This window comes from Archocentrus centrarchus, chromosome 13, assembly GCF_007364275.1.
Source record: "Archocentrus centrarchus isolate MPI-CPG fArcCen1 chromosome 13, fArcCen1, whole genome shotgun sequence".
Lineage (NCBI taxonomy): Eukaryota > Metazoa > Chordata > Actinopteri > Cichliformes > Cichlidae > Archocentrus > Archocentrus centrarchus.
Genome location: NC_044358.1, coordinates 3608344 through 3621987, shown reverse-complemented (window position 1 = coordinate 3621987; position 13644 = coordinate 3608344). Strand labels below are relative to the sequence as shown.

Sequence of the window (13644 nt, the reverse complement as noted above, 5' to 3'; positions counted from 1 at the left end):
TACGACTATATGACTTTCCTCCCACTCAAATCCTATGCTGCTGTTTTAAATCTCTCTTGACAACCTTTGGCTTTCAATCTTCAACCTATAAAACTTTGTGTTAGTTTTAGGGTGTTCCAAGGTAGCAGGTGTTACATGCTTGCTTGCGTGCTTCTTAGGTGAGGTGTGATTAGTCATAGGCCAAGTTTAGGGTGACATTTAAGATTTCCTGTGACTCTGCTTGTTTGTTTATGTACACAAGCCCAGGAAGGCCACAGTGGCATTGCGTGATTGGCGTGAGGGAACAGCCTGTACCTGTCATGGCCCCGTGTTTGGTGGCTCTGGGCGAACACACGGTACCTGTCAAAAGCAGTTAGAGCCCCGTTCAGCAGCCTGCCCTGTATGGCATCCCGTCAGACGCCAGCTGAACTTTTCACTTGTCAATTCTGAAAGGTTAGCGCTAAAATCAGCAGCGACAGATGCAAATGGATGGATGCTTTCCTGGCATTTTTGTGCAGGAATGCTTCGTGTCGCCTCGACCACCTTGTCTGCCCCCTTCTACCTCCGCTCTAATCTGCCGTGGCCTCTCTTTAGCCCCTCTGTTCCCCTTTCAATATACATCTGTCTGTGAAGACAGGTAATACCTCACCACTTCCGGCTCTTAATAATATTTTTGTGGGGTTTGGGTGGTTTGCACAGTTCATGCGTCCCTTTGTATTCCAGTTTATTCCAATTTGTTTTCCATCATTAGGCATGCATGAAACTTTGTTTCCAAAGGTGCTGCCACACAGCTGTGACCATTGTTTCTAGAGCAGGTTTATAGGGTAATATGTTATAGGTGGCCTTTTTATAACTGTGAACATCTTTGAAAATGTCATTACAGTTAAGGGATGGGCTAAGGGTATAGTCAAACCAGAAACTTTCTTCACGTCCAAGCTGGGATTAAGATTTTTTTTTTTCCAAAAATGATTAATAATTTCAGATGTTTTTCAAAAAGAAAACATATCTCCTCCACATTCTTATGTCATTGTAAACTCCCTGTCTTTGTACTCTGGGTCTGAAGAAACCAACTGTTTGTGGTTTGTCCTCAGGACTGTCTTGATGGGCATTTTTATTATTTACTCTTCTTTGTATTTTTGAACAGTTCAAAAATGAGAGTACAAGAACTAATAACCAAACGAAACATTAACTAAAATTGCCAAATTACATTTTATCAGTTAAATATGTTATTTTCTTCTTACTATCAACTACTTTTTTTCAGTTCATCTACTTTTTATTTTAATCTTGTCCTTTTTTTTTTTTTTTTACAATTCTTTTTATCCATTAGATTTAGCTGAATTTCACTGACCTCTTATTCCCAGCTCTTAGTTCAGTCTAGTTTGGGTTAACTCTTATTTTTAGAGCCCTTATTGTTTTATTTTGTGCTGCTTTTTTGTTGTTAAATATATTTATTTGTATTCATGTCTTTATTGCATAGTGATGGTGAAGAGAATGAAAAAGCCAGGAAACTAGTATAGAGAGCAGGAATAGGACATGCAGTTAAGCTCTGGCCAAGCTCTGAACCTGACACTCACTGCCTTAAGGCATTCAACTATTGGGTTGCCCTAATGTTTTACTTTCACTCTGATTTTGCTTTTATCATGTGCTTTTTAATTTAGTCTCGATTAAATATATTTTTCTTTTTGTTAATCTTTGTATTCTTGGTGTTGTCGCCTCCTCGTTTGGAAATGTTCCTCATTAACATAAATGATTTGACTTAATAAATACATGGTCATTTGAAAGTTGTCCCATTTGTGCTTTCAGGTGGAACTGAAAATGAAGTACAACGACCTGCACTGCAAGTCGAGAGGTCTTCTCCCAGGCAGCCGCTGGTATGAGATTCAGGCGTACAGAGCTCTAAACCAGGCCCTGGGGAGGTAAACCTACCCTCTACAGCTGCTTCATATTTAAAGCTGTGCCATGTGCTCTTTGCATTTTTAAATACAAACTCCACACTTGATTTTACAGGTGTATCCGCCACAGGAATGACTGGGGAGCTCTGATTCTGGTGGATGATCGTTACAGGAATAATCCTAATAAGTACATCACAGGTACTGTTTATATATAACATCTGGTTTTATTTGCTAACCAGCACAGCCTCTCAGTTTGAACACTAGATGGCACTGGTTGTCCACTGTAAGATTTTTGCCAGCGTTTGTCTCTGTTGTGTGTGTGTGTGTGTCTGTAATCTCAGGTCTGTCTAAATGGGTCCGCCAGCTCGTCCAGCATCACAGCACCTTCAGCAATGCGATGCAGTCTCTGGTTGCGTTCTCTCAGGTGCAGCAGCAGATGGATGAGGCCCCTGCTGACAGACAGGCCATCGGCTCTACTGTCTCATCTCCCAGCAGCAACGTAGCAGCAACTGTAGAGGGACACAGTCTGCCTAAGGCTTCAGAACCCGAGATACTTACCTCATGTGTCAGACTACCTGAATCACAGCAGGACACAAGCCCCTCAACCGAACTCGCTTTTTGTCATACACAACCGAAAGCTGAACAGAATGAAAAAGCAGGTAGGATTAATAGAACTGTTGAAAGAAGAATTTTAGGGAAGATCAATATCTCTTTAAAGTCCTCTAAAATACTGCAAGTATAGATCTTGGTTCATCAAAGCTGGTCTCTGTCCTCTCTCTGTTAAGGCCTATCCAATAATGCCATCTTGAATGGTGATAAGAGGTTTAAATGAGCGGTAATGGTGAAGTAATTGAGGGTCAAGTGCATCGTTCTTTTCTTTCTTCTTCTGCCAGTGGGGGCTGCCCTTGGAGTAGTATGGCAAAGTGTTTTGAAGTTGGTCACATTGATAATGGCACACATCCCTGATATATATTTTTGTCTGTGCTTCAGTACTTTAGCACATTTACCACCACTGAGTTGAAATTTCAGATGTTTCAACTCATAACTTTTAAACTTTTAATGAAAAATTTAAAAAAAGTTTTGAAAAATGTCAAAGGCCACAATTTTATCTAATTTTCAAAGAATCACAAAAAACTCAGGCATCCTCAAATCCAGGCCTCGAGGTCCGGTGTCCTGCAGGTTTTCGATGTGTCCCTCATCCAACACACCTGATTCAAATGGCTGAATTACTTCCTCAGTATGCAGTCAGGTTCTCCAGAGTCCTGCTAATGACTTCTACATTTGACTCAGGTAAATGGTAAATGGACTAGTTCTTATATAGCGCTTTTCTACTCAGATATGAGCACTCAAAGCGCTTATACAACACGTTTTACATTTACCCATGCACACCCATTCATACAAGCACTTCCATGATTAATTAATTAAGCTAAGTGCTTTAATTATCTAACATTCACTCACATTCATACTCCGATGGAACGGTCGGAGAGCAACTTGGGGTTAAGTATCTTGCCCAAGGATACATTGGCATGCAGCCTGCAGTAGCCAGGAATTGAACCACTGACTTTCCGATCAGTAGGTGACCTGCTCTACCTACTGAGCTACAGCCACCCTGTGTCGGATCAGGGACACATCTAAAACCTGCAGGACACCGGACCTCGAGGCCTGGATTTGAGGATCCCTGCTTTAACTGTTTTATTGCCTTAAACAGATTTGCATGTCTGGTTATACTGTGGGTGGTCCCAATGCCAGACAATGCAGGGTGATCTGATAGTCAGGTAGTTAGGGTGCATACCACACGGACTCCATTTTTTGAATTCCTGTTGGCTGGGCCATCTGCTGTACTCTTTCCTCTTGTGTTTCCTCTGTGTCAATAAAGATCAGAAAATAAGAGAAATTTTCCAACTTCAGACGTCTTTCATTCTGTGTGCTGTAATTCAGGGGGATACAGTAGAGATGTCTTTTTCCTCCGAGGTGTCCACACCAGCTGTTTCACCTCCTTAAACACAGAGAGATGATTTTAGCTAACAGAATTACACCATGTGGGACCTTGTCTAACTTAATTTTTCTTAAATGATGACATTTTAAGCACAGATAAAAAAGGTGCGTATTGCTTTGGTGCTCAAGGGTGTGCGTGAGCATGACATCACCACAAGGAAATACACTGAGGTGACGTGTTTGCACATCGCCTTGGCGAGCACCCATTGTCTTTGGGGTCATGACAAGGTTGAACTGTTAGTCTGTTTGAGTTCAGTGTGGTGGATAGAGTGGTAGAGCAGTAGCCCCTCCACCCGTCATAGTTGGGAGTGGCTGTTGGGGGTGGGGGCACGGGATCAGTTGAGTGGCTTGCCTCATTACTGTAAGGTCTTTAGCATGCCTGAGTGGCGCTGGAGCGAGCTGATGAGCAGATGTTGGACTGTTGCTTTTAATTAAATCCTCTTAACCTTTGTTCAGGCTATATTGAGCGTATGCTTACATTTGCTATATCTTTCTTTATAAATTGACCTCGGCAGCCATGGTACTCTGCTCACCTCATTTTGTAGTGAGACTTAAAAGCGTGTTTGTCAGTCTAAACATGTTTGTTCTGTCAGGTTCAAGCTAGTTTAAGGATAAAAAAAAATGTGCCCTTTTGAATGTAAAAAAATGCCATTTTGTCTTCATAATGCAGAACACTTGAAGATGCCGTACAGTCAGCCAGCAGAGCCTCTTCATCTTCAAGAAAGAGCAGCACCGCCTCTGTACCCGATGTTCACCTCCAGCCCCGCCAATACCGGCTTCAAGAAGCCAATTTTTAAAAGAAGTGCACCCGGTAATTCTTCCCAGGAAACATCCAGGTATTCTGACGACAAAGAAAACCACCAGATCTCCTCTCCATCACTGACGACGGAGGTGTTTTGGCTTAAAGAAGGAGCTGGAAATGGTGCCAGTGAAACCAAAGGAGAACCAGACAATCTGGCTCCGGAGCCCACTCCAGTAACAGCCTTGCCCAATTGTGAAAGTGAACCACCCCCAGCAGGCAGTTCAGATGAAGATGATGAGGACCCGACTGTTTTCTTTACTCCAGAACTTTTCGAGGATGAACAAGATGAAGGCAGCACACAGAAAGAGATGAAGGCAGAGTCACCTCCCGAGGTGGTCTTAGGGGCAGAGAGCATGACCCCACTGTCAGAAGAACTTTCTGGCTCTGAGCAGGCCCACAGGCGAGGGCACACCTCTGCTTTTGATGGACAGAGTGCTATTTCAGTCAGTGAGGAGAGCATAGAACTGTCACAGGGAAAGAAAGAAGAAATCAGAGGACAGAAGCAAGGTGAGGAGAGACAGGAGGGTGGAACACAGCGTAGACAGACGGGCAGTAGGCTTCACAGGCTATCTAAGTCCAGACAGAAAGCCTCCTCCACTCCAACAGGTGTCTAACTGCTAGGACACAGGAAGTAGTTTGGACAAAGCAGAATGTCTTACATGCAGATATAGATAAAAAAAATATATTAAAAGCAGATTCATATTGAAACAGATTGAAGTGCAATATAAAGTACCACATTAAGTTCATCACTACTGCTGAAAAATCTTTAGATTTGATGTATTCAGAGTTCCTTTTTCAGAATTTCCTGTCTTGTAAAGTATCTAAGTATGTTAGAAGTGCCTTAGGCAGTTAGCTCACTCACCATGCAGACAGGAGACGATGAGGCTTTGGCCATCTCACATCAGCTCCTTACGGAGTGTGACAGCTCAGCTTATTAAGGTCTGTTCTCTGATTAAAAAGCACACATAACTAACCAACAGTGTTGACATTGCTGCGTTGGATGTCTGTTTAGACAGATCATTAAAATACAAAGGAGAAGCTTGTTTTGTACAGAGGAATGTGATCATTTAGTTCTCTTTAATGATGTGTTTGTAGATTATGGGTGAGGAACCGGGGTGCTTTAGACACGTCTGATTAAACCAAAGAAAGGAGTTTTTCATTTTAATTTCACTTCCAATTGTGTTGTTGTCTGTGTTGCAGTAAGTACAGACTTTTGCATAAATTCTAGTAGTTCAAAATAAAATTGTACATTTTGTAAAATGTTCAGATTTTTTTTTTTTTTTCATCTCTATTTCTGCAGCGATTTAGCTCTTTAGCTACAATGAATTTTCTTTTAGTTTGCTTTTTGTTTATTTCGCTTGTCCAGGGAAACAAAAAAAAATCCCCATTGTTATTAATAAACCTGCTTCAGGCTTTTAGATTTCGTAACGCTGTTCAGCCAATAACTATTGGCCACTGACACTGGTGGATTCTATTTGCCAGTATGCTAAGAGAGAGACTGCAACTCTTTTTTATTTATTTTTTTTTTTTAAATAACTATAATTTAGCCCCTAAACACATCACATGCAGGCAATCATAAAATGACTGTTTTGAAAAGATACAGCTATAAGGATGCTCTCACTGTCTTTGTGCAGTCTCTGCTGTGCAGAGCAGGCAGATTGTGTGTTGCAGCTTTCTTGACAAGCTCTCATCAATGCTGAGATTATTAAAGTTAACCAAAATTATGAAAAATAAACATTTTAGTTATTTGAAATAAAAAAAAAATAGGTGACTGTCAGCTAACAAACTCAACCAACTTTGAATTAACTCGACCTTAGAATCAAGGCGTAAATCAAAGTTTTAACAGGAAAAAACTAAACTGAAACAAATTATTTTATACAATTAAAAACTAATGTTAAATTAAAAACTACATTGAAATTAAACATAAATAAAGTGAATCCAAAACAAGAATTAAAACCAAAATGAAAATAAAGCCTGATGACAAATATAAAACCTTAACTGTAATAACCTGACTGCATAACTGAATGGTTGCAATCATTTAACACAGTAAACCAAAGACGACAAAAAAATGCACAAAATATGATATAAACATCTCCAGTTGTGCTTGTGAAAAATAGTTTGAAGTTTAGACTATCACTGATGAAATTTCATAAAACTTTTGGCCGGCTCTTCTGGGGACTGTTTGAGGGTTCAGACGTGGCTTTAAGGTTAACTGTGGGGAAAGGGTTAGTTTGGTTGTACTGTGTTGTCCTTCAGAACTGCATTAATTCTTCGTGGCATAGATTCAGCAAGTGCTGGAAATATTCCTCAGACAGTTTGGTCCATAGTAACATGATGGTATCACACAGTTGCTGCAGATTTGTTGGCTGCACATCCATGTTTTCAACCTCTTGTTCCACCTCATTTCAAAGATACTCTATTGAATTGAGATCTGGTTACTGTGGAGTGCAGTGAACTCATTGTCAATGTTCAAAAAAATTGATTTGAGCAGCCTCAAAAGATGGATACACTGCGGTCATAAAGGGATAAACATGATCAGCAACAATACTCGGGTAGATTGTGGCATTTGAAAGATGCTCAGTTGGTACTAAGGGCTCCAAAGTGTGCCAAGAAAATATTCCTGACACATTACATTACATTACCACCACTTCAGCGAGGTCACATTGACCTTGTCTACATACCGTAATGCACTGGGTTGCTGTCTAGTGTTTGGCTTATTAGATTTTTGCATTAACAAGCAGTTGAACTGGTATACCTAATGAAGTGACTGGTGAGTGTATATAATTTTTTAAAACATATCTATTAATTTTCCCTTTAAGTATGAAGTAAATTGTGAAATTGTTCATGTGGGCCAAAAACAAGCTGTTTTTAAAAAAGCTGAAGCCAAAAGTCCGAGTGAAATAAACCCACAGAAACATTAGTTCTTGTTAAATCATGTTTCTCATTTAACTTATAAAACGTATATTTTCAAAATAACTATATACCTCAGTTTTTCCACATTCACAAAAGCACAAAACTATGACAGCATTGGTGTTTTTGCATCATTATGATTCAAGCAGCTTCTTAAGATCCAGAAATATTTTTAGCCTTCCAGACATTTTCACTCCCGTGTAATGCTGGCATCACCACAGCAGAGGCAGAAACACAATTTAGCTCTAATTTAGGAGTAATTAATAACTTCACTGCAATTTACACACAAGGAAAGGCAATGAAGTCAGAGGACTGTAGTTGTGGCCACCAGGCCCAGGGCTGCTGGGCATGCCTGCATTTTAGCATTTCAGTAAAAACAAACACGCATAACTAAATTCATAAAGAGTGAATTTGATTTTCTGTCCCTACTGGGTTACATGTGAAAATATGTCAAGTTATTTACTGTATATTTTCCACATTTGTAGGCCTTAGGTATTATTTAATTTCTATATAACTGGCACACATTTTGATCTTAACTTCTTCCATGACCCTTTACTTGTAGAAGAACAGCTCCTATTTGTGGCCTAATGCTGTGCATAGCAGACTGTGTGTAATCAGTTTAAAGGTCATATTTGAATGTTTGTACCAAAGGAGGGCATGCCATTTAATCAAGCCAATGCTAAATACAGAATCATCAAACAGGCCGAGTTGAAAGGAGACAGAACGATGGCATTAAACATGATTACACTGATGTGATTTGTCTCATTACAGGATGAGCTTCACCAATGTGTGATTTGCACAGACGAGCAGAGGAGACAAGTGTTCCATTAAAGCCTTTCTTTGCTCGTCAGCTGCCTACCCAAGACCCTCGTGCATGTAATCGTGCATGACCACTCGTTAACATAATCAAAACTCGGAGCGTGGAGAGGCCAGCGAATGTGTGTTAAAAGCACTTAATAGGAAGCCCGCATTACTGAAAGACCCAGTAATGGCTGTGGATGACTGTGTTCTTTGCCATTAACCTAATTCAGCCTTTTTCCCAAACCAAATCATTAAAGTTACACTATAAAACATTTTTATTTAAGGGAGCTACACTGGAGCCACAGGAACAAATTGGAAATGCAACAGAAACGGTGCCCCGTTCACATCAACCGTCGTCCCTCAGATTTGTGCTGTTTGGCCAAATTAAATTTTGGTGCTGGAATTGCTCAGCGCTAGTCAGAGATTTTCCCTAAATTGCAAACTCTTTCTTCTCGTTCCTCACCTTTTTAGACGAGCTGAAGCCATTAATTATTGTGATGGTGGCACAAACTGTAAATAGTGATTACCCCCAGTTTGGATTTGGGAGACAGACATCTACTCTACTTTTAACCCTTTAAATTAGGCTTCAAATTTTCCTTTTTGATAAAGCTTATAGTTAGGACTGGATCAGGTGACCCTGAACCCTCCCTTAGTTAAGCTTCTGGGGGCTCCCCATGATTTACTGAGAGTTTCTGCTTCACTCGTGTATGTTTAAACACCTCTACTTTATTTATAACATAATAATAATTATTAAACTCTGTCTCTCTCTCCCATAGTTTGCCTTATGTCCCGTCTCTCTCTGCTCTCTTCTTTTCTCCTCACACCCATCCAGTCACAGCAGATGACCCCCCCTCCCTGAGCCTGGTTCTGCTGGAGGTTTCTTCCTGTTAAAGGGAGTTTTTCCTTCCCACTGTCACCAAGTGCTGCTCATAGGGGGTCATGTGATTGTTGAGGTTTTGTTCTAATATTGTAGGGTCTTACAGTACAAAGCGCTAAATTGTACAAAGAGGCAACTGTTGTTGTGAATTGGTGCTATGCTTTATAAATGAAACTGAGTTGAATTACCAACAGGGTGGGTAGACTGTATTTTAGTATTTATTTGTCAGGGATCATGTACAAGAACATTAATTTTGTAGGAAAAGAAATGCACTGTAACAGATTTAGCAACTAATTTCCATCTGCAGTCCTTGGGCAGGTCAAGCAACAAAGAAAAATACACAAAATCACATTATCAAGGAACAAGTTATACTAATACAAATGCAACTGACAGTTCTAACATAATAACTCAGACACCCCAGCTAAAAGTACTTCAAAACCAAATAGGTTGGAACACAGCACCCAAATCCCATATATTGATTACCAATACATCATAAAACATCAAATATAAAAGAACCAGAAAAATTATAAACTGTTAAATGCTTAATGCTGATAATCTGATTTCTCAGAATCCACTTTTTGACACCACATGGGAGCGTGGAAACAAATGCTAGTTTTCAAATGTTTAGGAAACTTATTGCATTACCTCAAAGTTTTAAATGAAAAGGCAGACAGAGAAGTTCCTTGTAGAAACCCTACAGTCCTGCTGATCTCAAGGCTCAATAAGGCTTGGGTGAAGTCAAGTCAGCTTATTTATATAGCACATGTAAGCACAACAGATGTTAATCAAAATGTGCACAACAAGTAACCTATCAACAACATTAAAGAAATACTACACAGCATTGTAGTGCTGGTTGGTATGACTATAAGTTCGTATCATTTGGTGGCGCAAACACCCCACTAAACATATAGGCTTGACAGTACTAAGGTACTAAACATTACTAAAGGTACTGACACAGATAATTATACTCGGGTCCCTCCATTTTTGTTTGTTGCTTATTTTTGTAGGTTTCACCAACCTGTGGCTGGCTGATCCGGTACTGTTCGCGTGCGCAGTTCCTGTGACGTCAACAAAATCCTAAACAGATCCGTATTTAGCTCTCTGGGGTCCAGAGTATTATTGGCCTTTCTGACTACTTTTGATATTTTTACCTTCAGCACAAGCTCACATGTGACTGTGCGGATATTTTTTCATTTTGACATACTGTTTTAACACACTGGACCTAAAATAACACAAAAATCTTAAAATTAGAGTAGATAAAAGTTTACTTTCTTACTGTAAAAACCATAAACATTTCTAAAATTGGCAGCTTTTTTGGCTAGCATGTGCCTTTTGAAAGGAGTACACGACACACTAATCACGCTACACTACACACTAACTATACGCTCCAAAGACGCTAAAATTCCTCAAATCTCTCAAATTTCAAAACTTGCAATATGCCATCATCACGCCCACAACTTCAACTGAGCCTCAGCGACTGAATGCCGCATGATGCCATGTAATTTTTCGACTGGTTGATGCGGCACATTTTTCCACCAATAGGAAAGGGGATGTGATTTCTTTGATTTCTCACAAGCACTTTCTGCGTGGGAATATTCATATTTTTACTCTTTCTTCCTGAACCAAGCGCACAACAAACGTATGACAATATTCAGGAAAAAGCATGGTGTAAATTATTCATCATAAGCCTGGTTTTACTTGGCCTATCAACACGATTTAAAAACTGGCATATAGTTTGAAGTCCGCACTTTCGACACTCAGCGAGGCTGCGTTCAGCTGCTACGTCATCTTAAATCGGTGATGTAATTTGGACACTCCAGCATGTCCGGTGTTTTTAAAGGTATTTTTGTGGGCCAAAAATGCCTTTAAAAACACCTTTCCAGTGCACTTGTTCTTCTGCACCATAAACATGTGTGGATGCATAAACTCCCAATTTTCACAGATTTCAGTACTGTACACGTGGCCCAGCTCCAGGAGTGAGAGAAAAAATGAGTTATTCTTTCAAAGTGTGTGTGGCTCAAATTCTTCTGTTCGTTCTCTTTGCCTTGCTTGTTTGTGTCAAAGTGTTTGCCTTGTTGAAGAGAACCCGTTGTGGGTTGTTAGTCTAGGTCAGGGATCCTCAACTCCAGGCCTCGAGGTCCGGTGTCCTGCAGGTTTTACAGTAGACGTGTCCCTGATCCAACACACCTGATTCAAATGGCTGAATTACCTCCTCCGTATGCAGTCAAGTTCTCCAGAGTCCTGCTAATGGCTTCTATATTTGACTCAGGTGTGTTGAAGCAGAGACACATCTAAAACCTGCAGGACACCGGACCTCGAGGCCTGGATTTGAGGATCCCTGCTCCAGGTTATATTAATTTCTGCATCATATGATTGGAGCAGTGAAGAGGAGAGGTGCAATGGTAACACTGGCCTTTTTTAAAAGTGCTCCACTTTGCTCTTGGCAGCCAATAATTTCTTTAAACCTTTAAAAAAAGTATTTTGTCTGATCACTAGTGTAGTGGCATTTAGAAAAATTCTTATGCATGAAATTGCAACTGGTATACCACCATCAAAAAAGTTTTATGAGAAATAATAAAATTTATGTTTGAAGTGAGAAAATGCATCATTAAAAAAAAATATGGTCATTTTGAATTTGATGACAGCAACATGTCTCAAAAGAGTTGGGACAGGTCCATGTTTCTAGCTGCTCAACAGTCCTGGGTCTTCTTTTTCCTATTTTTCATTTCATGATGCACCAAATGTTTTAAATTAGAGAACGGGTCTGGACTGCGGGCAGGCCAGTTCAGTACCCAGACTCTTCTGCTACAAAGCCATGCTGTAGTAATGGATGCAGTATGTGGTTTAGCATTCTTGCTCAAATATCTTCCTTTAAAAAGACACGGAGCACATGTTGCTCTAAAACCTGTATATACCTCTCTGCACTGATGGTGTCTTTCCAGATGTGCAAGCTGACAGTTCCACAGGCATTAATGTGCTCCCATACCACGAGACATGCAGGCTTTTGAACTGAGTGATGACAACAAGCCGGATGGTCTCTTTCCTCTTTAGTCTTAAAATGATGTCCGAAAAGAAGTTCAAGTTTTGATTCATCTGACCTGAGACCTGAGAGCAGTTTTCAACTGTGCCTCGGGCTATTTTTAATGAGCTTTGGCCCAGAGAAGGTGGCAGCACTTCTGGATTATGTTCACGTATGGTTGCTTCTTTGCAACTCATGACAACATTTAACAGTGGATGATTGAAAGAAACATGTTTTTTCACAAATCCAAGTTATAGATTAATGTTAGTAACAAAATAGTTTATGAGACAGTGCTATGTATATATTGCTGCTCTGGAGTTGGACACCTGAACTAAAGCAGTTCCGCCCGGACCAAGGAGAAGCAGCGTGCCATTATTCAGAGATTTTAGAGAACGACTCAAACTGCAGTAGGTTAATGAGCCCTAAACACTCCTCCAAAAAAACTAGCTGAGAGCCGACTGTCATGAATCTTCCTCCACAGTCACCTGACCTTGACTGAGAAAACTAAAAATCCCTGACATTACGAGAAACTCTTTGGCGCGTTACCACATCATGCTGGAATAACGAGCATGAGCACACTATGAACAAATTTGAGTCCGTGCAGCGTGAGTGCTGCTGTCATTCAGGAACAACAAAAGTTCACAGGTTCAGCTCCATAATCTCCTAAACATTTGTTTTTCTGAACCAATACAATCAAAGCATTACAATTATAATGTAATGACTGAATATGGTTAAAAAGGTCTGCTTTAGTCAGTGTTCTTATTATTAACCAGTATTGATTTCTTTTTACTTGACAGTAGATTTTGGGTGGTGTAGGCATATGTTTCCATAATTCATTCTTCTGTTTGTTTAAAGAGAAAACTTTCCGCAGATGAACTCATAAACTTGTGTCATTTGCTCAGACTGTTGTTCTTGTATCTGATTTCAGCCTCTGATACAGTATCAGTTCCTGGTCATTCATTACGCAGAGCTCAGCTTCAGTTGCAGCATCATGGGACAAATAGTTGCATGGGCTTTAATTCTGTTGTTTCAGTGAGTTAAAGTACAGCCCAGGGCAGAAGTAACAGAATCACCAGTCTTTTCAACTTTTGTACTTTGTAGCAAATAAACAAACCACAGATATAACACAAAACTTCATGAAACATACCTCAAACACATGAAATCATTTTTTTTTTTTTTTTTTTTGCCAGCCTGTCGCAGGGCTAACAGAGAGAGACAGACAATCATTCACATTCACACCTATGAATGTGGGCAATTTAGAATCACCAGTTAACCTACTGTAACCCCCAGTAACTGCATGTGGGAGGAAACTGGAGTACCCAGAGAAAACATGTTTGTGTAGAGTCTCATCATCCAGTTTCTGGAGAAC

General features: G+C 40.1%; 1 protein-coding gene across 3 annotated transcripts in view; it reads left to right on the top strand.

Annotated features, from left to right (window-relative positions):
- Positions 1–5893, top strand: part of brip1 (BRCA1 interacting helicase 1) — a 50990-nt gene extending 45097 nt beyond the window's left edge. For all 3 annotated transcript variants that reach the window (XM_030743485.1, XM_030743483.1, XM_030743484.1), the window contains exons 17-20: positions 1783–1895; positions 1987–2069; positions 2213–2530; positions 4537–5893. In XM_030743485.1, the coding sequence (XP_030599345.1) occupies positions 1783–1895; positions 1987–2069; positions 2213–2530; positions 4537–5282 (1260 nt within the window). In that variant the 3' untranslated portion in view covers positions 5283–5893. The remainder of the gene's footprint in view (positions 1–1782; positions 1896–1986; positions 2070–2212; positions 2531–4536) is intronic.
- The last annotated feature ends 7751 nt before the right edge of the window (positions 5894–13644 follow it).